The sequence below is a fragment of the Gorilla gorilla genome, chromosome X (genome assembly GCF_029281585.2).
Source record: "Gorilla gorilla gorilla isolate KB3781 chromosome X, NHGRI_mGorGor1-v2.1_pri, whole genome shotgun sequence".
Lineage (NCBI taxonomy): Eukaryota > Metazoa > Chordata > Mammalia > Primates > Hominidae > Gorilla > Gorilla gorilla.
The window spans coordinates 126883746-126906745 of record NC_073247.2 but is presented as its reverse complement, the minus strand read 5'-3'; the positions used below and the strand labels follow the sequence as shown (position 1 = coordinate 126906745).

Sequence of the window (23000 nt, the reverse complement as noted above, 5' to 3'; positions counted from 1 at the left end):
TATTCTCTATGATACTGTTTATGTTTTCATTTCTTTTCAATTGGGTGTTACTAAATTCTTCTATGTGAATACATGATATAAATCCACATATATGAATTCCTGAGAACCAGAAGACCTTGAAAGTTTCTATTTATTCTTTTTGATGGTTTGAATTTAGATTAGACTCAACTCCTGAGTCAGTCCTCTGAGAATGTTCAGGCCCAGTCTTTTTCTGCTTGGCTTATTCCAACAGTCCCCAGACATAGCTCCTTTTTTTCAGGTTTGCCTAGCTTTAAGTCTGTCTTCTGCACAATGGAAGAGTGATAATTCTGAAACATAAATCTTACTTGTGACTCCCATTTATTATCTTCTAATGACTCTTTACAACTTTTAGAATAAACCTTAAAATATTTAACTTAACCCATAAGATTGAAGTGGGTTTCTGCTTACCCTGAGAGCTTCATCTTGTACATTCCCCCACTGGCACCATTTGCATTTAGGAACAGAACTTCTTTCTTCATTCTCTTGGGGAAGTTATTTAGCTTACTCTGAGCCACATTTACCCCTTCTATAAAACACGAATAATAACAGTGTCTACCTCATGGTTACTGTAAGGATGAAATGGGTTAATGTAGTAAATTGCTTATGACGGTGATTAGCACACAGAAAGTGTCACGTATGTTATTAGTTGTTAAACTAAGTTATTACTATTGTGGACTTTCTTATTTTTCCTTTCTTTTGTATCTCAGCCGTTCCTTTTTCAATTCTAACCTTCTTTTTTGTTCAAAAGGGAAATAGCTTTGTGGGTATTCTTTTTCTGATATTAAGAAGTATTATATGACCTTAACTTTTTTTTCTTTTTTTAAATTATACTTTAAGTTCTGAGATACATGTGTAGAATCTGCAGGTTTGTTACTAGGTATACATGTGCTCTGATGGTTTGCTGCACGTATCAAAACACATTAAATTATGGGAATATATTTTAAATTCTGTGACTTTTTTCAGCAGTACATGGGTGAGCACACCCCACCCCTTCCCCACCTTTAGAAAAATCTCACATACTTTCTGTTAACAAAAATGAGATCATACTGAGTATACTATTTAGTAATATGCAGTTTTCACTTAATATTATAGTGATGGTTTTATATACCTACTAAATCTAAATATACATTTTGATGAACTTTATATATTCTGTACACTTGCATTCTCCTTCCTTCCTTCCTCTCTTTCTCTTTCTCTCTCTCTCTTTTTTTTTTTTTTTTTGACAGAGTCTTGCTCTGTCGCCCAGGCTGGAGTGCAGTGGCGCGGAGATGAGATTTCACCATGTTGGCCAGGCTGGTCTCGAACTCCTGACTTCAAGTGATTCACCTGCCTCAGCCTCCCAAAATGCTGGGATTACAGGTGTGAGCCACCACACACCTGGCCCACTTGTATTATTTTCTTAACTTAAATGCTTAAAGATATGTTATTGATGGATTAAAACATGAATGTACATTTAAAGCTTTTGATATGTTGTCTCCAGAAGTTTTTATGTTTGCATTCCCACAAGTAACACATGGATAGCTTTACTTCCATACTTGTTAACACTATACATTATCAATCTATTTAATCTTTGCCATTCTAAAAAGAACAAATTATATCAAAACGTTTTATTTTTCATTTCAGTGATTAAATTAGTGATGATGAGTATTATTTCAAGTTTTTATTGCTTATCTATATTGCTTCTTTTGTAATTTGTTTGTTTGCATCTGTTGTAGTCAGAAGCACTTTCTGTTGTTGAAATATATTGAGTATTTTTATGGCCCAGAATATGGCCTAACATGGTAAAAGTTCTTTAGGAACTTGGAAAAAAATGTATTCTGTGGTTATTGGGTAGAGTCTTATATAATGTCAAGTTGGTTGATAGTATTGTTTAAATCTTCAATACCTTACCTATTTTCTGTTTTCTTGTTCTATCAGTTAGTAAGAGAAGGTTATTGAAATCTCCAACACTAATTGTAGATTTATCTTTCTCCTTGCAGTTCTATAATTTTTCCTTCATACATTCTGAAGCTCTATTATTAGATATATAAATGTTTAGGATTGTATTGTCCTCTTGGTGAATTTGTACTGTCATTCTGAAATGACTTTTCTTTATATTCTTGATAATATTCTCTGCTCTGAAGTCCACTTTTCTGATATTAATATTGTCAGTCCAGCTCTCTTTTGTTTAGTATTAGCATGATGCATGTTTCTCCATCCTTTTACTTTTAACTGATTTGTGTCTTTGTAGAGAAAGCGCATTTCTTATGGTTAGCATATGGTAGTATCTTCCTGCTTTTTATTGAATCTGACAATCTACCTTCTAATTGCAATGTTAAAAATCATTTATGTTTTTGTAATTAATGATATTTTGAGGTTTGCTGTATGTTTTCTTTCTGTTCTATCCTTTTTATTCATTTTTCCTCCTTCTCTGTTGTCTTTTGAATTATATTTAAAAATTTTTGTTTATTTCCTTTGTGGGCTTATTTGCTGTAACTTTTTGTTATGTTAATGGTTTTTTTAGGGGTTAGAGTATGATATTTAGCTTATCACAGTCTATCTTCAAGTGCTATTATGCCATTTCGTGTGTCATGTGAGAACCTTAGAACAGTATACTTATTTTTTTCCCTTTTTAGCCTTGGTGTGTTGTCATACATTTTACTTTTTATGTATCTGTTATGTGTACCATAACAAGTTGTTATTTATGCTTTAAACAGTTATTTGTTCTTAAGAACATTTAGATAATCAGGATAATGTCTTTTATGTGTTCAATCCCTTAGTTACTATCTCCAGTGCCCTTTATTTTTTGTGTAGATTCATATTTACATGTGTATCATTTTCTTTCTGCCTAAAAGAGAAATTTTAACATAATTTTACTACTGGTCTGCTGATTGAATGCTTTTAGCTTTTCTATGTCTGAAAAAGTCTTTTTAAAAATTTTTTTTTTTTTAAACAGGATCTTGCTCTGTCACCGAGGCTGGAGTGCAGTGGCGCCATCACAGCTCACTGCAGCTTTGACCTCCTGCACGCCAGTGATCCTCCCACCTCTCAGCCTCCCAAGTAACTGGGACCACAGGCATGTGTCATCCCACCCAGCCAACTTAAACATTTTTTTTTTTTTGTAGAGACAGGGTCTCACTATGTTGCCCAGGCTGGTTTTGAACTCTCGGTCTCAAGGAATCCTCCTTCCTTGGCCTCCCAACGTGTTGGGATTACAGGCATGAGCTACCATGCCTAGCTCACCTTCGTTTTTGAAAGATATTTTGGCTCATACACAATTCTAGTTTGACATTTTAGTTTTTTTCGAGTACCTTGAAGAGGTTTCTCCACCATCCTCTGGATTGTACTGTTTTCTATGAGAATATTCTTATCTTGTTTTACTTTGCCTAATGTGTCCTTTTTTCCTCTGGGTGTCTGTAACATTTTTTATCACTCGTTTTAAGTAATTTGATGGTGATAGATCTTGGTGTAGTTTTCTTCATGTTACTTTTGTTTGGAGTTCATTGAGCTTCTTGAATTTGTGGGTTTATTTTCATGAAATTTGAAATTTTGGGGCCCTTATTTCTTCAGATATGTTTTCTATCATTTGACCTCTTCTATTATGGAACTCCAATTAGGCCACTTGAAGTTTGCCATGGAACATTGATGTTCTATTCATTCTTTAATACTTTTCTGTCTGTGTTGGGTTTTGGCAAGTCCTTCTGCTTTGTCTTTGTGTTTGCTAGTCATTTCTTGTGAAATGTCTAATCTGCAGTTAATTCCATCCAGTTTGTTTTAATTTCAGATGTTGCACTTTTTATTTCTAGAAGTTTGATTATGTCTGTACTTAACATGTTCAGTCTTTTCCTTTAGCTTCTTGAACATTGCTTGGTTGAATTTTTGATTAAATGACAGACATTGTGTACTTTACATTCTTGAGTGTGGATATTGTATTATTATACATATTTTTGACTTTTGTTCTGGGATATGGTTAAATTACTTGGAAATAATTTGATATTTTGGGACTTGGTTTTATAATTTATTTATGTGGGACCAGTGCAGCATTTAGTCTAGGAATAAATTTGTCCCCTTAATGAGGCAAGACATTTCTCTACTGGATGTCCTGTGAATTATGAGGTTTTCCAGTTTAGCTGGTGGGAACTGGTTACTACTCCTGGTCCTCTGAGAATCTGGGAATTATTCCCTCTAATCTTTGAGGGTAATTTTATCCTTTTGCCTAGGGTAGTTTCCTCACATACATGTTCAATGATCAGTACGCTCAGATGAAAATTTGAGGGATGCCTCTGTAGATCTCTTTCCCTTCTCTGTGCATTGCCCTTTTGTTTGTTACTGTGTGGTATGAACTCACTCTGCCCTTTTCTCCCTGGCTCCAGCTCTGTCTCCTGAATTCTGGGCCTGCTAGACTCTGCCTTAGTTTTTTTCTCCTGGGATGTGGACTGGAAACTCTTTCCATGCAGCAACTTGGCTCAGTTATGGGATTTACCTTCTTACTCATCTCTAAAGGATAATGTCATTTTTTGCCTAATATTCAATGTCATGGAAGGCATAATTTTAAATATTTTGCCCATTCTTTTAGTTTTTTCAGTCAGGATATAAATCTGGTCACTGTCAGTCTATCTTGGCCACTAGCAAAGTCTAGTTTTTACATTTTATGTGTTCAAATTTGTTAGTATTTAATTTTGATTGTTTGTCCCATAGGCTGTCTCTATTCCAATATTTAAAAAATTACTGCCTGTATTTTTCTGATACTTTGTGATTTCTTCTTTATATTTAAATCTTTTAATTTTTCATTTTGATATTTGGTATGAGGTAAGGAATCTAGTTTTCTTCCTCCCCCACCTTTTTCTCACTGTGTCTCCTCCCCCTTTTTTATTCTTTCTTTCAGTGTATATTTTACACGTGATCAATCAGGTGTCTCTGTACTACTTGTTATATAAGCCATTACTTTCACAATGATCTTAAATGTCATTTTTTTCAGAAGTTATTATACTCGTGGTCCTGTACTCCTCTTCCATTGAAAAATCTGTAGATTCTGGAGCTAGTAGAAAGGAGGGTTGAGAAGTCCTCTTTATTATATAACTTTTCTCTTCGCGATCATCCATTCTTCCAAATTAACTTTGGAACTCCTTTGTCAAATGTTTAAAACAAACCAAAAAATACTTCTTGAGTTAAAAAAATTATTATTACAGTTCATTTCAGTTATTAATTAAGTTGAAAGAGAAGTTATACCTGTAATACTTATCTATCCAAGAACCTTTTGGTTATTCAAGTCTCTTACTAGACATTTGTAGTTTTTTCATGTAGGTCTTGTAGAAGTATAGTTAAGTTTCTTCCTAGGTATTTTATACTTTTCTTTACTTTTATGAATAGCATTTTTTTCTAATATATCTTTTAACTCATTGTAGTTGATATGTAGGAAAGCTATTAACTTTTCTATGTTTTTCTTTAACTGGTAACCTTACCTCTTATAATAATAGATTTTTTGTCTTTTTCTCTTGGATAATCATGTGTTCTATAAATTTTAAAAATTGGATCTTTATATCCAATTTTTATTTTCTTTTCGTTATTGCACTATACAGAAATTCCACAATAGTGTTAAGTTATAGCAGCTTCAGTGGACATTTTGTTTATATATTTTTTCCACAGGAACTCCTTGTTCAAAATTGCCATCTAACAACAGCATGCATAGTCTGCCTTATCTCAACAACAAAAAATTAGATGAAAATAGTTTCCTTCATAGCCCCTGTTTTGTTAGAATGAACAGGTTGCATCTCATAATCAGTAATTCAGTAGGCAAAAATAACTACTCGCTTGAGCTCTTTGGCATTTAGACGAAGGAAATTATTAGTTTTTTTTAGTCTTTGTTAATTATTTTAATATAATAAATATCCTGTCTGTCCTTTGACAATATATCTTTAGATATTTCACTTATTTTAGCTTCTGGGAATTCCTTAGAATAGACCTATGCATAGGGCCTACATAGAATAAACCCATTTTGATATTTCCTGTAGAGCAACAGGTTTTAGAAACTTAAATATATTTCTGTCAACTTTAAGTTTTATGTTGTTAGGCCAAAGTGTAGACATGGGTAAATTCTTTACAATGTTTTTAAAAAGATAACATCATAAGGTTCATAATATATATTTAAGGATTTATTCTAAATATTTTAATGTATTAAGGCATCTTTAATTTTTTAGTGTCTCAGCAGATGAAGTTAATTCACCATTATCACCCCTCACCTGGCAGGTAAGAAGAAATTAAATTACTATTATATCTATCATTTTGTTCTCTTTTATTTAGTTAAAATAAATTGTCTCATTATAGCCCTTAGAAAATCAGAAAGATCAAATAGATGAACAACCGTGGCCAGAATCTCACCCTATAATCTGGCAGAGTGAAGAAAGGAGGCGGAGCAAACAGATTAGAAAAGAATATTTCAAGGTACTCTATATTTAGTTTTTAAATTTACTTTGTAATTATTAGTTTTTATTTTGTCAGTTTTGTTTTGAGTTAATAAGGTAGACTGTAACTCTCTAGTTAAATGTAGTAAATGTGTTATTTTGATTTCTCACATATATGGGGTAATACAATCTAATTATATCCATAAGGTTTCAGTAATTGAGAATAATTGAGTAGATAAATATAAATTATGATTTACCAAATACTTTGCAAGATAGACGAATGTTTGCTGCACTGCTAGTTGTAGCAATATGTAGTATGTTTTAAAAGAATTGTCCAGGAAAAGTCTTTCATTGGATTTGTTTCAATAAATATTTGACACATATTTACAATTAGCATTTAAATGTTCCTATGTAAATAAGTGTTGTTTATGTAGTTCTGAAAATGCTTGAGGGCAGATTTTTCCATTTTTTTCTTATTGTTACCTTAGTAGATTGCTTGAGTGTCTTTTATCTTAGCTAAAAGAAAAGCTCAGATCATCCAAATTATCCCACATTTCTAGTTAGCAGGGTTTTAATGAAATTTTACTGGGTACACATTTGTAAATATTGTATTATTGTCTATTTGTGATTGGGGTCTGCTGTATTTGTAGAAGCCAATCATTAGAATTCAGAATAATATTCAATACTAGCCAGAATTCATTACTGGATTTGACTCAAATAGTACAAACAAGCTTCTGCTCCATGAATAGCAAATTTTGTTGTCTTTGTACACGTTTTATGTTTCCCAAAGCCTAATTATTATTAGATGATAATAGTAATTTCATCTTAAAACATAGTACTAGTCTACATTGTAGGTTCAAGTTTATATCACTAATAAATAGGATTATATTCTCTGTTTTTCTCTGGTAGAAATAGGTCTGTATGCACATTTGTTTGTTTCTATATATGGGTGTGTAACATACATTTGGAAATAGTATCATATGACTAAAACAAAACTGTTATATGTCTTAGTGGATCTGTGGTAAATTTAAGCCTTCAACAAATAAATACTGAGTCCTTTTAATGAGTCTTACATTTCCTGGTCAATATAAGAGATAACAAAGAAACAAAAGACATGAGGAAAAAGGGAAGGACATTCTAAGTAGAACCCTGGTCAATAATAGTGAAAGTTTATTTATCCTAACCCTTTATACATCTGTAATTGTGTTTACATTCCAGCATTATTTTAAAGTTTCCCTTTTTAGTTCATTGGACCTTGAACAAAGCACTGAATAAAATTTGCTTGTAGATAAAACTTAGTGAATGACTGATGGTATGGGGGAAATTTTAGTAGTATTTCATATAATAAAAGAAATTTAATATTTATTTGCTCTCCTTTATTGTAGTATAACAATACAAATTCTTAGTATACTACCAATATTGTAGTATAACAAAACCAGTTCTCCTTTATCATAGTAACAATACCAATTCTGACTATTTGTCAAAAAACTTACATAGCACTTATTAAGTGCCAGGCACTGTCCTAAGACTTCGCAAAGATCAACTCATTTAATCCTCCTAACAACCTTATGAGGTAAGTACAATTATGACTATTTCTATTTTACAGATGATGAAATTAAGGCACAGAGATGCAAAGTAGTATTCTTCAGTTCACTTAGTAATAAGTGGCAGAGTTGAGATTTGAACCCAAAGCCTATTCTAGGCTGCCTCTTTATCTACTGTGTATAGCTTAATATCATATCAGCAAACACTTTCAAACAAACACAGTTTTACTGGTTTTTAATTTTTTTTTTAAGAGACAGAGTCTCTCTCTATTGCCCAGACTGCAGTGCAATAGCGAGAGACAGAGTCTCTCTCTATTGCCCAGACTGCAGTGCAATAGCATGATCATAGCACACAGCAGCCTCAAATGCCTGGGCTCAGGCCATCCTCTGGGCTCACGTGATCCTCTTGCTTCAGCCTCCCCAGTAGCTAGAACTACAGGTATGTCCCCCAGTGCCCTACAAATTTTAAAATTTTTTGTAGAGGTGAGATCTTACTATGTTGCCCAGGCTGGTCTCAAATTCCTGGCTTCAAGAGATCCTCCCATCTAGGCCCCCCCCAAAGTGCTGAGATTACTGACATTTTTGGCCCACTTTTAGTGTTTAAAAAACGTTTTACAGTAACTTGAGTGGACTTCTCAAGATGTCTTAATAGAGGCTACATTTTAAAAATGTGCATTTTAAAAACTGAGCATTTTAAAAACGTAATTCTTTGGTTTCATAGCATCATTTATTGGTATTTTATTTTTTATAAAATAAACATCTTCTATAATAGTTATGTTATAAAGTTATTAAAAGAGATCAAATGATATAATATTTGAAGTGCTCATTACATAATCATCATTCAACAAATGTTAATTTTTTTCCTTAATAAATTAGGTGCAAAGATAAGCTTCAGTTACTGGGAAATGTTTTAAGGAGATGTGTAGTTCTCCTAAATTGTCAGAAGATGTCAGTATTAGGACATAGTAAAATGAGTATGTCACTAGTTTTTTTTCCTAAGATGTCAAGAAAATATAAAACTGACATACAGTTTCCTAAATTAAATCAACACTATTATTCAGAATTGTCACTATTTTCATGACTAAAACATCAGCAGCTTCTAAGAGGAAATTTCTCTTAATCACCTATCTCCCGATAATTGAAAGTGCTATTGGTAGGTTGTATTATTAAAGCTAATCTGGATTTATAGTTCATTAAACAGTAAAATACACTACACTTGAGGTTTATATCAGATTATCACTGAGTTTGTTCAATGGTGGCTCTTTTAGGTTTTGCTATGTTACGAAATGTACAGAACTTTTGTGCAACTTTATCTTAATACGTATAAATGACTGAGGCACAGGATTTCTTTGTTTCTGTCCCATGGTAAATTATTTGTCATGGTTATTCAGTGTATTTATTGAATGTGTGTGTGTGTGTGTGTGTATGTAAGAAATCCAGCTCTATTTCTTCTTAGTTTTGAAGGCTAATTTTGGATAGCATTTTTTTCAGGTAAGTCCCTGAAACTAGGTAAAACTGTTTCAACATATTGGCTAGATTATGTGAGCAAGAACACAAATTGGGTCAGGTTAAGTTAGTAAGTAAATCATGGTAGGAAAGTTACATCGACTCTTTTAGATTCCCAGGCTGCTATCGTATAGATTATTATTCTAGTATATAAAATTTAGTGTTCTTATAGCCAAAATAAAATCACTGTATTTCAGGGAAATTCATGATGCCAGGAAGTATTTTATTAAACTTTTTTTATTTTAAATTTTTAATTTTTGGGGTTCATATTAGGTATATATATTTATGGGATACATGAGATATTTTGAAAGGCATACAATGTTCAATAATCACATTATGGGGAATGGAGTATCTATTCCTTCAAACATTTATCATTTGTGTTATGATCAAATTATACTCTTAGTTATTTTGAGATGTACAATTAAATTATTATTGACTATAGTCACCCCATTGCGCTATCAAATACTAGGTCTTATTTATTCTATTTTTTATGCCCATTATCCATCTTCACCTACCCTCTACTCCCCCACTACCCTTCCCTAGCTTCTGGTAACCATCCTTCTACTCTCTATCTTTATGAGTTCAATTGTTTTTACATCCTACAAATAAGTGAGAACATGTGGTGTTTGTCTTTCTGTGCCTGGCTTATTTCACTTACCATAATGACCTGCATTTCAATCCATGTTGCAAATGACAGACTCTCCTTCTTTATGGCTGAATAGTACTCCATTGTGTATGTGTACCACATTTTCTTTATCTGTTCTTCTATTGATGGACACTTAGGTTGCCTCCAAATCTTGGCTATTGTGAATAGTTTTGCAATAAATATGGAAGTGCAGATATCTCTTTGATATACTGATTTCCTTTCTTTGGGGTATATACCCAGCAGCAGGATTGCTGGATTGTATGGTAGCTGTATTTTTAGTTTTTTGAGGAGCCTCCAAACTATTCTCCATATTGTTCGTACTAATTTACATTCCCACCAACAGTGTGCGAGGGTTCCCTTTTCTCCACATCCTCACCAGTATGTTATTGCCTGTCTTTTGGATATAAGCCACTTTAACTGGGGTAAGATGATACATCATTGTAGTTTTGATTTGCATTTCTCTGATGATCAATGATGTTGAGCACCTTTTCATATGCCAGTTTGCCATCTGTATGTCTTCTTTTCAGAAATGTCTATTCACATCTTTTACCCATGTTTTAATCTAACTATTAGATACTTTCCTAAAGAGTCGCTTGAGCTTCTTAAATTCTGGTTATTAATTCCTTGTCATATGGGTAGTTTGCAGATATTTCCTCCTATTCTGTGGGTTGTCTCTTCACTTTCTTGTTTCCTTTGCTGTGCAGAAGCTTTTTAACTTGATGTGATCCCATTTCTCCATGTTTGCTTTGGTTGCCTGCGCTTATGGGGTAGCTCAGGAAATTTTTGCCCAGACCTGTGTCCTGGAGATTTTCCCCCATGTTTTCTTATAGCAGTTTTATAGATTGAAGTCTTAGATTTAAGTCCTTAATCCATTTTGATTTGATTTTTGTGTACAGCAAGAGATAGGGGCCTAGTTTCATTCTTCTGCATATGGATATCCAGTTTTCCCAGCCTCATTTACTGAAGAGACTGTCTTTTCCCCAGTGTATGTTCTTGGCAGCTTTGTTGAAATTGAGTTCACTGTAGGTGTGTGAAGTTGTTTCTGGGTTCCCTGTTCTGTTCCATTGGTCTGTGTTTCTGTTTTTATGCAAGTACCATGATGTTTTGGTTACCATAGGTCTGTAGTATAATTTGAAGTCATGTAATGTGATTCCTCCAGTTTTGTTCCTTATTCCCAGAATAGCTTTGGCCATTCTTGGTCTTTTGTGGTTTCATCTAAATCTTAGGCTTGATTTTTCTATTTCTGTGATGAATGCCATTGGTATTTTGATAGGGATTGCATTGAATCTATAGATTGCTCTGAGTAGTATGGACATTTTAACAATATTGTTTCTTCCAATCCATGAATGTGGAATATCTTTCCATATTTGTGTGTCCTCTTCAATTTCTTCCAGCAGTATTTTATAGTTTTCATTGTAGAGATATTTTACTTCTTTGGTTAATTTCTAGGTGTTTAATTTTGTTTGTGAGTATTGTAAATGGGATTATTTTTAAAATTTCTTTTTTAGATTGTTCACTGTTGGCATATAGAAATCCTACTGACTTTTGTATGTTGATTTTGTATCCTGCAACTTTACAGAATTTATCAGTTCTATTTTTTTTTTTTGGTGGAGTCTAGGTTTTTCCAAATACAAGATTATATCATCTGCAGACAAGGATAATTTGACTTCTTCTTTTCCAATTTGGATGCCCTTTATTTCTTTCTCTTGTCTGATTGCTCTAGGTGGGACTCCTAGTATTGTGTTGAATAACAGTGGTGACAATGTGCATCCCTGTCATCTTTTAGATCTTAGGGGAAAGGCTATGAGTTTTGGCTTTTATTATGTTGAGATATATTTCTTCTATACCCCATTTTTTGAGAGCGTATTAGTCTATTTTTATGCTGCTGATAAAGACATACCCGAGACTGGTCAATTTGCAAAAGAAAGAGGTTTATTGGACTGACAGTTCCACATGGCTGAGGAGGCCTCACAATCATGGTGGAAGGTGAAAGGCACGTCTTACATGGTGGCAGACAAGAGAAGAGAGCTTGTGCAGGGAAACTCCTGTTTTTAAAATCATCAGGTCTCATGAGACTTATTCACTATCATGAGAACAACGCGGGAAAAACCTGCCCCCATGATTTAGTTACCTCCCACTGGTATCTCCCATGACACTTGTGAATCGTGTGAGTTACAATTCAAGATGAGGTTTTGGTGGGGACACAAGCAAACCATATCAGAGGGTTTTTATCATGAAGGAATGTTGGATTTTAGCAAATGCTTGTCCGGCATCAATTGGAATGGTCATATGATTTTTGTCCTTTATTCTGTTGGTATGATGTATCACAACAATTGATTTGCATGTGTTGAACCATGCTTGCATCCCTGGAATAAATCCCACTTGGTCATGATGAATGACCTTTTAAATATATTGTTGAATTCGGTTTGCTAGTATTCTATTGAAGATTTTTGCATCCATATTTATCAGAGATTTTGGCCTGTAGTTTTCTATTTTGGATGTGTCTTTTTCTGGTTTTAGTATTAGGCTAATACTGGCCTTGTAGAATCAGTTTGCCAGTATTCCCTCCTCTTCAATTTTTTGAATACTTTGAGTAGGATTGGTATTAGGTTTTCCTTTAAGTTTTTGGTAGAATTCAGCAGTGAAGCCCTCAGGTCCCAGGCATTTCTTTACTGGGAGACTATTTATTACAGATTTGATCTCATTACTTGTTATTGGCCTGTTCACATTTTGGATTTCTTCATGATCCAATTTTGGTAGGTTTTACGTGTCTAGGAATTTGTCCATCTCCTCTAGAGTTTCCAATTTATCAGCACATAGTTGTTCATAGTAGCTAGTAGTAGCCCTTCGAATTTCTGTGGTATCAGTTGTAATGTCTCCTTTTTCATCTCTGATTTTATTTGGGTCTTCTCCCCTTTTTATCTTAATCTGACTAAAGGTTTGTCAATTTTGTTTATCTTCTCAATAAACCATATTTTTGTTTCATTGATCTTTTGTATTTTGTTTTCTTCATTTCAAATTTATTTATTTCTGCTCTGATCTTTATTATTTCTTTTGTTTTTGTTTGTTTGTTTGTTTAAACCAGAGTCTCACTCTTTCTCCCAGGCTGAGGTGCAGTGGTGTCATGGCTCACTGCAGCCTTGACCTCCCAGGGTCAAGCCATCCTTTCACTTTTCAGCCTTCTAAGTAGCTGGGACTACAGGCACCACCACACCCAGCTGATTTTTGTATTTTTTGTAGAGATGGGGTTTTGCCATGTTGCCCAGGCTGGTCTTGAGCTCCTTGGCTCAAGCGATCTGCCCACCTCACGCTCCCAAAGTGTTGGGATTACAGGTGTGAGCCATGACACCTGGGCTGTTTCTTTTCTTATACTAACTTTGGATTTGGTTTGCTCTTCCTTTTCTGGTTCTTTAAGATGAATCATTATGTTATTTGTTTGAGGTTTTTCTTCTCTTTTGATGTAAGCACTTATAGCTGGAAATTTTCCTGTTAATACTGTTTTTGCTGTATCCCATAGGTTTTGCTATGTTGTATTTGTATTATCATTTGTTTCAATAAATTTTTTGATTTCCTTCTTAATTTCTTCATTGACCCACTGGTCATTCAGGAGCATATTGTTTAATTTCCATTTGTTTGTATGGTTTTAAAAATTCTTCTTCTTATTGATTTCTAGTTTTATTTCATTGTGGTCAGAGAAGTTGCTTCATGTTATCTCAGCAACTTCTTTGTTGTTTGACTGTTTTAAGACTTATTTTGTGACCTAACATATGGTCTATCCTTGAGAATGATCCATGTACTGAGGAGAAGAACATATATTCTGTAGCCACTGGATGAAATGTTCAGTAAATATCTGTTGGGTCCATTTGGTCTGTAGTGCAGATTAAGTCCAATTGTTCTTTGATGATTTTCTGTCTGGGAGATCTGTCCAGTGCTGAAAGTGGGGTGTTGAAGTCTCCAGCTATTACTGTATTGAGATCTATCTCTCTCTTGAGCTCCAATAATATTTGCTTTATATATCTGAGTGCTCCAGTGTTGGGTGCATATATACTTACAAATCACTATATCCTCTGACTAAGTTTACCCCTTTTTCATTATATAATGACCTTCTTTGTCTCTTGTTCATTTTTATCTTGAAATCCATTTTGTCTGATATAAGTATAGCTACACCTGCTCTTTTTTGGTTTCCATTGGCATGGAATATCTTTGTTCATCCCTTTATTCTCAGTCTATGTGTATCTTCGTAAGTGAACTGTGTTTCTTTTTTTTTTCTTTTTTCTTTTTCTTTCTTTCTTTCTTTTTTTTTTTTTTGGTGGAGTCTTCCTCTGTCACCCAGGCTGGAGTGAAATGGCATGATCTCGGCTCACTGCAGCCTCTGCCTCTTGGGTTCAAGCAATTTTCCTGCCTCAGCCTCCTGAGTAGCTGGGACTACAGGCATGTACCACCATGCCCAGCTAATTTTTTATTTTTTTGTATTTTTAGTAGAGATGGGGTTTCACCATGTTGGCCAGGCTGGTCTTGAACTCCTGACCTCAAGTGATCCACCCCCCTCGGCCTCACCCCAACATTGCTAAGCTAAAGGGAAAGGTCAAGCTGGGAACTGCTTAGGGGAAACCTGCCTCCAATTCTATTCAAAGTCACCACTCTGCTCACTGAGATAAATGCATATCTGATTGCCTCCTTTGGAGAGGCTAATCAGAAACTTAAGAGAATGCAGCCATTTGTCTCTTACCTACCTATGACTTGGAAGTCCCCTGGCCGCTTCCAGTTTTCCTGCCTTTCTGGACTGAAATATTGTTTGTCTTACATATGTTGATTGATGTCTTGTGTCTCCCTAAAATGTTTAAAACCAAAGCTGTGCTCTGACCACCTTGGGCACAGGTCATCAGGACTGCCTGAGGCTGTGACACAGGCACTATCCTCAACCTTGCCAAATAAGCTTTCTTTTTTTTTTTTTTTTTTTGAGACGGAGTCTTGCTCTGTCACCCAGTGGCGCGATCTCGGCTCACTGCAAGCTCCATCCCCAAGGTTCACGCCATTCTCCCGCCTCAGCCTCCAGAGTAGCTGGGACTACAGGCGCCCGCCACTATGCCTGGCTAATTTTTTTTTTTTTTTTTGTATTTTTAGTAGAGACGGGGTTTCACCATGTTAGCCAGGATGGTCTCGATCTCCTGACCTCGTGATCCACCCCTCTCGGCCTCCCAAAGTGCTGGAATTACAGGCATGAGCTACCACACCTGGCCTCAAGTGTGTTTCTTGTAGGTAGCAGGTCATTGTGTCTTATTTTTTCATCTATTCAGCCATTCTATGTCTTTTTATTTTAATAGTTTAGTTCATTTACATTTAGTGTTATTATTGATGTTTTATTCTACTGCGGCCAAGATGGCACTCACACCACAATACAAAGTCCTTGCCACTCTTCTTTCCCCTTTCCACAGGTAGAGGAACCTCTCTCAGTGGCCACCACCACCACTGGCCCATGGGAGGTTCTGCTAGGCCGCTGCTCATGTTCTGTTAAAGCCCAAGGGCTCTTCAATCAGCTTGTGGTGAATGCTGCCAGTCCTGGGACTCACCCTGAATTCTGGCTTGGGGCAGGTCCAGAAATGCTGCCCAAGAGCCGAGGCCTAGATTCCTGAACTCCAAGAGACTGCTTGTTGCTTACCTCACTGTGTCTGAGTGGGTTCCTAAGGTGCCAAATTCCCCTTTGTTCTTCCCTCTGCTTTTCTCAAACAGGAGACTCTCCATGTAGCCACAACATCTGGTTTTGTGCTAAGTCTTACCGGACGCCAGCACATCTCAGTCTCTCCCAAGGCCCACAGCATACTACCTGGGTATTTCTGCTGGTTATTCAGGGCCCAAGGGCTCTTTCGTCAGCTGGTGATGACTTCTGGCAGGACTGGGTCCTTCCCTTCAAGGCAGTGGGTTCCCTTTTTGCCCAGGGGTATATGTCTAGTAATGTCATCCAGGAGCTAGGGCCTGGAATGGGGGTCTCACAACTCTGGCCAGTGCCCCATCCTACTGTGGCTGAGCTGGTATCCAAGAGGTAAGACAAAGTCCTCCTCAGTCTTCCCTGTCCTGTCCTCAAGTGAAAGGAAGGGGTCTCTTTCTCATTGCTGCGAGCTGCACTGTCTGGGGTTGGGAGAGGAGTGGTGCAAGCACTCCCTTAGCCACCCCTGCTGGTGTCTCCCTAAGTCACATGCCACCCTAGTACACTGGCTCTAAACTTAGCACAGCACTAGGAGTTGCCTAGAAATTGCAATCCTTGTGCCCTAGACTGCCTTTCAAGTTTACCTAGAACCCCAGAGTACTTTGGCCTGCAATTGGTGAGGTTACTGAGAAACTTAAGTTCAAGCTGCTGGCATGAGTGATTCCCATCTGGTTAGGGCTGATCCAAATGCTCCCTCCATGCCTGGGTGCTTGTTGAGCACAGCACAACTTTGTTCCCCTCTGTGGCAGGGCAGCACTAAGTTCAATGTAAAGCCCCCCAGTCCCTGTGCTCTCCCTCCCCCAAGTATACAGGCTTTCTCTCCCTGCACTGCTGGCTACTGTGGGTAGCTGGCTAATTTTTGTATTTTTAGTAGAGACCGTGTTTCACCATATTGTCTAGGCTGGTCTCAAACTCCTGACCTCGTGATCTGCCTGCCCAGGCCTCCCAAAGTGTTGAGATTACAGGCGTGAGCCACCGTGCCCGGCCACAGGTGAATTTCTAAATGCATTTAATAATTGATTTCTAGACAAAACAGTTAAAAAGTATTAGAGTATCTGTAGCCAGTTAGTTTTAAATATTATTTGATTTATTTAAGTGGCATGTATGTCTTCAAATGTATCTCATTACTATTGTGATAAAACATAATAACTCATAAAATACATGTTGATTTTATAAATATAGTACACTATTTTTATTTAAAGGTTAACCCCCTGGAAAATATTTTGACACATTTTCTATGATCATTGTTAGTTTTATACGGGAGTAAAGAAGCCACTGGGATTGTAAAATAACCTGATTTATTCTGAGTCAGAGTTTATGCACAAGTTATTGTCTCTCTTTTGAAATTATTACAAGCTTCTGAGGCTAGTCCGAATTCAATGGTGTTTACAACGAATTGCTCACAATTACACATTTGTTTATTTTCCACTCCTGCTGCTTCACTTGACTAGCCTCAAAAAATATGTATATGTATATGTATATGTATATGTATATGTATATGTATATGTGTATGTATATAAAAGCTTCTGAGATGGACTGACCTTTCTGTTTTTCTGGTTTTTAAACTGGGCCTTTATTGTAACATTTGAATTTAGATGTAATAAAACTTCAGTAATTCAGAATTCAGATTAATACTAGTTGGGGATAGCCGAGTTGAATTAGTAAAAACTTGGAATTAGAGAGTATTTTCAAATCTATGTATATATTAGGTTTGGAGTTTCAGGACATTTAAATATGTGCAGTAATGCAAACTTAGCATCTTCCTAAGTTTTCATGTATAATGAGTATTTTAAATTAGAATTATAGTTGAGTAACAGTAATACATTTCCCATTTTCTAAGTTCTTAAGTATATCATCTTGTATTTCTTTGCATTTCAGTTATCCTCTTATTCTTCTATGTCTTTCCTGCCTCTTTACCTTTCACCTTATAAATATGCTCAAACCTCTGTTATAGGGAAGAAAAAGTAATATCTTTTCCCTACTCATTGCAAGAATGATAGCTGACACCCCATAACAAAAGATGGATTAACAAGAGAAAAGCATAAAAATTTACTCAAGTTTTTATGTGACACAGGATCCTTCAGAAATGAAGACCCAAAGACCCAGGGAAAACCGTATGTTCATGCTAAGTCTGATGAAAGAAATGAATAGTTGTGGAGACACGTGATTGAACAGAAAAGGGTATGATCTAATGGTAACAAACTGGGCCTGTTTGTTGAGAATCTTTTCTGTTTCTCTCTATGACATTCCTTCTCCTTCGATATGCTGCAGGAAACCTGTCACATGCATCTTAAAGGGAGAAGGGAGGAGGTCAGAGAGTGACCTTTCTAGATTGTATGGCTTGCTTTGTGAGACGGGGAATTCTAGTTTCTATTACCTGCCTTAGGGAGAGGAAGGGGGGCTGAAGAAAGGGGGGCCTGGAGAAGGTCAGAGAGTGACCTTGAAGGTGCCATATCTTGGGGTAGTATTTTCTGAGCCCTGACACTACCATTATCCCTGACTGCCCTTTTAGCTGTTGCCTTATCTCTTTGCTCTCTTTTAGGGCTAAACTTTCTCTTTTTCTTCTTTTGAGACGGAGCCTCGCTGTGTCACCCAGGCTGGAGTGCAATGGCGCGATCTCAGCTCACTGCAACCTCTGCCTGCCGGGTTCAAGTGATTCTCCTGCCTCAGCCTCCCGAGTAGCTGGGATTATAGGCACCCTCCCCCACACCCGGCTGATTTTTGTATTTTTAGTAGAGACGGGGTTTCACTTTGTTGGCTAGGCTGGTCTTGAACTGACCATGGCCAGGGCCAAACTTTCTATTTCTAGTTCTCCAGTTTCTGATCATTCCTTAACCCACTGCAATCTGGCGTTCGCTTCCATTTCTCCATTGAAATAGCCCCTCGCTAGGTTTTAACATGCACCTACTAATGGCAAAATCCAGTGTAGCGTTTGACAATGATGACCACATCTTCCTTCTTGATACTCCTGTCTTGGTTTCTATCTCATTTTTCTTCCCTGTTATCATTTTGATGTCCTTCTCTAACTTTTCTTCTGCTTGCTCTTAGGGTCTGATCCTCATTTTATTACTCTAAAAAGCTCTCTCTGGATTGTTAATGACTCTAGATGTTTCTTATATTCTGCTGTGTCTAAATTTACATCCTATAACTTTTTTTCTGTTCCCTAAATCTGTGTTTCTAATTGTTTGGATGCCCTCATTCCCATCACCTAATTGGTTATCAGCCCTAATATATGCATCGTTTCTGCAATTCATGTCTATCTCTATTGCCCTTGCCCTTTTTGGAACCCTCATACTTTCTTGCCCAGGCAATTGTGATAACTGATTAATGGTCCTCCTTTCTCAGCTGTTGGATAATTCTCTGGCTTTAAATTTCTTTATTCTAGTGTTCAGTAGCACCATAAGTTGACTATAGTTAATAATAATTTATTATATATTCTAAAATAGCTAGAAGAAAAGATTGATAATGTTCCCAGCACAAAGAAATGATAAATATCTTTGAGGTGATTACCCTGATTTGATGATTACACATTGTATGCATGTATCACAATATCACAAGTACCTGATAAATATGTACAATTATGTATCAATAAAAAATAATTATCAGACAATGTGAGAAAATGCCCTTAAATAAAACTGTAAATCTGTAAATTTTCTCTTAAATCTGTAAAACTGTAAATCATCCAAAAAACTTCTTACTGGCTTCCCATTACCAATAAGATAAAGTTTGGATTTGTTAAAATCTTCATGGACCGTTCCTTCTTTCCTTTTCTATATTTCATTACCTGCCAAAATTCACTTTCTTCACTAGCCTCATTAAACTGCTCTTTGTTTTCTACACAGGCTGTGCTTTCTTAGTTCTTTTTGCTTTTCTTCTTCTGAGAATGCCCATTAGCCCTTTTATCTCTGGCAAATTCCTATTAATTAGTGTTTAGAAATGGGAGTATAGTTGTCCCTCTGTATCTGCAGGTTCCACATGCATTCAGCCAACCTTGATTGAAAATATGTGGGGAAAAAGGGCAAAAAAAAGGTAAAAATAATACAAATAAAAAATATAGTGTAACAACTGTTTAGATATCATTTACATTGTATTCAGTATTATAAATAATCTGGAGATGATTTAAACTATACAGGAAGATGTGAGTAGGTTATATGCAAATACTGTGCCATTTTATATAAGGGAAGGGACTTGAATATCTGTGAATTTTGGCATGGGTGAGGCGGGGGTAGGGGTCTTGGAACCAATCCCTTGCAGATATCAAGAGATGATTTTATGGCACAGTGCCTGGGCTTATAGAATCAAACCACTTGGGTTCCAGTCCTTACTTGGATACCTATTAACTATGTGACTTTGTCAAGTCATGTAACCTTAATTAAGTTTGTTTTTTAAAACTTTATAAATGAGTGTAACAGTACAGGCATACTTAAGAGATATTGTGGGTTTGATTCCAGACAATGCCATTAAAGCAAATATCTATTCAATAAAGCAAGTCACATGAATATATATCAATAAAGCAAGTCACATGAATATTTTTTGGTTTCCCAGTGCATAAAAGTTATGTTTACATTGTTCTATAATCTAAGTGTGTAATAGTATTATGTATGAAAAAATGATATACCTTAATTAAAAATACTTTATTGCTAAAAATTACTCACAATTATCTGAGCCTTCAGTGAGTCATAATCTTTTTACTGGTGGGAGGTCTTGTGTAGATGTTGATGGTGGTTGCTGAAAATTGGGTGAATATGGCAATTTCTAGTTTGCCACATCAATGGACTTTCCTTTCACAACAGATTTCTCTGTAGCATGCGATGCTGTTAGATAGCATTTTACGTACGGTAGAACTTCTTTCAGAATTGGAGTCAATCCTCTAAAACCCTGCCACTGCTTTATCAAATAAAGGTATGTCACATTGTAAATCATTTGTTGTCATTTCAACAGTGTTCACAGCTTCTTCACCAGGAGTAAATTCTACCTTAAAAATCCCCACCTTTTTTGCACATCCGTTAAAAGCAACTCCTTATTTGTTAAAGTTTTATCATGAGATTACAGTAATTGAGTCACAACTTTAAGCTCTACTTCTAGGCCAGGCGTGGCAGCTCATGCCTGTAATCCTAGCACTTTGGGAGGCTGAGGTAGGTGGATCCCTTGAGCTCAGGAGTTTGAGACCAGCTTGGGCCAATGGCAAAACCCCGTCTCTACAAAAAATACAAAAAAATTAGCTGGTCATGGTGGCACATGCCTGTAGTCCCCTCTACTTGGTCGGGGGTGGCTGAGGCCGGAGGATTCTTAGAGCCCAGGAGGTCAAGGCTGCAGTGAGCCAAGATCACGACACTGCACTCCAGCCAGGTGACAAAGTGAGACCCTGTCTCAAAAAAAAAAAAAAAGGAAAAAAAACCTCTACTTTTAGTTCTCCTGCTGTTTCCACCACATCTACAGTTATTTCCTCCACTGATGTCTTGAGCCCTTCAAAATCATCCATGACGATCAGAATGAATTTCTTCCAAACTCTCGTTAATGTTGACATTTTGACCTCCTCTCATGAATTATAAATGTTCTTAATGGCATCTAGAATGATGACTCATTTGCGGAGGTTTTCAATTTGCTTTGCTCAGGCCTATCAGAAGAATCACTATCTATGGCCCCAATAGCTTTGTGATATGTTATTACTTAAATAGTAAGACTTGAAAGTTGGTATTACTCCTTGATCCATGCACTGCAGAATGGATGTTGTGCATGAAAACATTGATCTCTTTGAACATCTTCATCAGAACTCTTGGTTGACTAGACTCATTGTAAATGAGCAGTAATATTATGAAAGGAATCTTTTTTTCTGAGCTCGATAGTGGGCTTAACATATTCAGTAAAGCATGCTGTAAACAGATGTGCTGTCATCCAGGCTTTGCAGGTCTATTTATAAAGCACAGGCAGAATAGATTTAGTGTAATTCTTAAGGGACCTAGGAGTTTTGGAATGGTTAAATAAACATTGGCTTCAATTTAGAGTCAGCAGCTGCATTAGCCCCTAACAAGAGTCAGCCTGTTCTTTGAAGCTTTGAAGCAGGCATTGACTTCTCTCTATCTACAGCAGTCCAATAGAAGGCTATTTTGTCTACATAGAAAATTTGTTGTTTAGCGTAGTCACCTTCATCAATTGTCTTAGCTAGCTAGATCTTCTCTATAACTTGCTTCAGCTTCTACATCAGCACTTGCTACTTCGCCTTGCAGTTTTGTTACGCAGTCAGCTTCTTTCCTTCAATCTTATGAACCAACCAACCTCTACAGCTTCCAGCTTTTCTTCTGCAGCTTCCTCACCTTGACTTCATAGGATTGAAGAGAGGGCCTTGCTCTGGACTAGGCTTTGTCTTAAGGGAATGTTGTGGTTGGTTTGCTATTCTATCAAGACCACTCAAACTTTGTCCATATCAGCAATAAGGCTGTTTCACTTTCTTATTTTTGTTATGTTCACTGGAATGAGTAGCACTTTTAATTTTCTTCAACACTTATTTGCATTCACAGCTTGGTTAATTGGAGCAAGAGGCCTAGCTTCACCCTATCTCTGCTTTCTACATGTCTTCCTCACTAAGCTTAATCATTTCAAGCTTTTTATTTAAAGGGAAAGACATACTATTTCTTTTCACTTGAACACTTAAAGAGGCCATTGTGGGATTATCAGTTGGCCTAATTACAATATTATTGTGTGTCAGGGAATAGGAGATAGGGAACAACTGGTTAGTGGAGCAGTCAGAACACATGCAACATTGATCGATTAAGTTGGCTTTCTTATATGGGCGTTGTTTGAGTCACCCCTCAAAAATTGCAATAGTAACATCAAAGATCAGTATCACAGATCACCATAACAGACATGATAATAATGAAAAAGTTTGAAATATTGTGAGAATTCTCAAAATTTGATGGACATGAAGTGAGTACGTGCTATTGGAAAAATGGCACCAATAGACTTGCTTGATACAGGGTTGCCACAAACTTTTTCTGCACATTTTGAAACTTTGTATTTGCACATTTAAAAAATTGCGTATCCCGATAAATAAAATCACTGGAACAAAAAAGCTGATACTCTGATTAAACTGAATTTTATAGCTTGCAGGACACCTTGGCCCAGCTTGGTTTTACTCTAGCTTTCACTGTCATTCCACCCTGCTTCTTTCTTCACCAACATTCAAATTATTTTCCTTATCT

The 23000-nt window shown here is 36.2% G+C and overlaps 1 protein-coding gene across 6 annotated transcripts in view; it reads left to right on the top strand.

The window, feature by feature from the left end:
• LRCH2 (leucine rich repeats and calponin homology domain containing 2) overlaps positions 1-23000 on the top strand; it is a 123544-nt gene that overhangs the window by 78120 nt on the left and 22424 nt on the right. For 3 of the 6 annotated variants that reach the window (XM_004064740.5, XM_004064741.4, XM_055375571.2), the window contains exons 13-14: positions 6198-6246; positions 6325-6441. In XM_004064740.5, the coding sequence (XP_004064788.1) occupies positions 6198-6246; positions 6325-6441 (166 nt within the window). Of the gene's footprint in view, positions 1-2956; positions 3077-6197; positions 6247-6324; positions 6442-17875; positions 22908-23000 lie in introns of those variants that run through there. The other 3 variants (XM_055375569.2, XM_055375570.2, XM_055375572.1) reach the window with 2 other exon arrangements.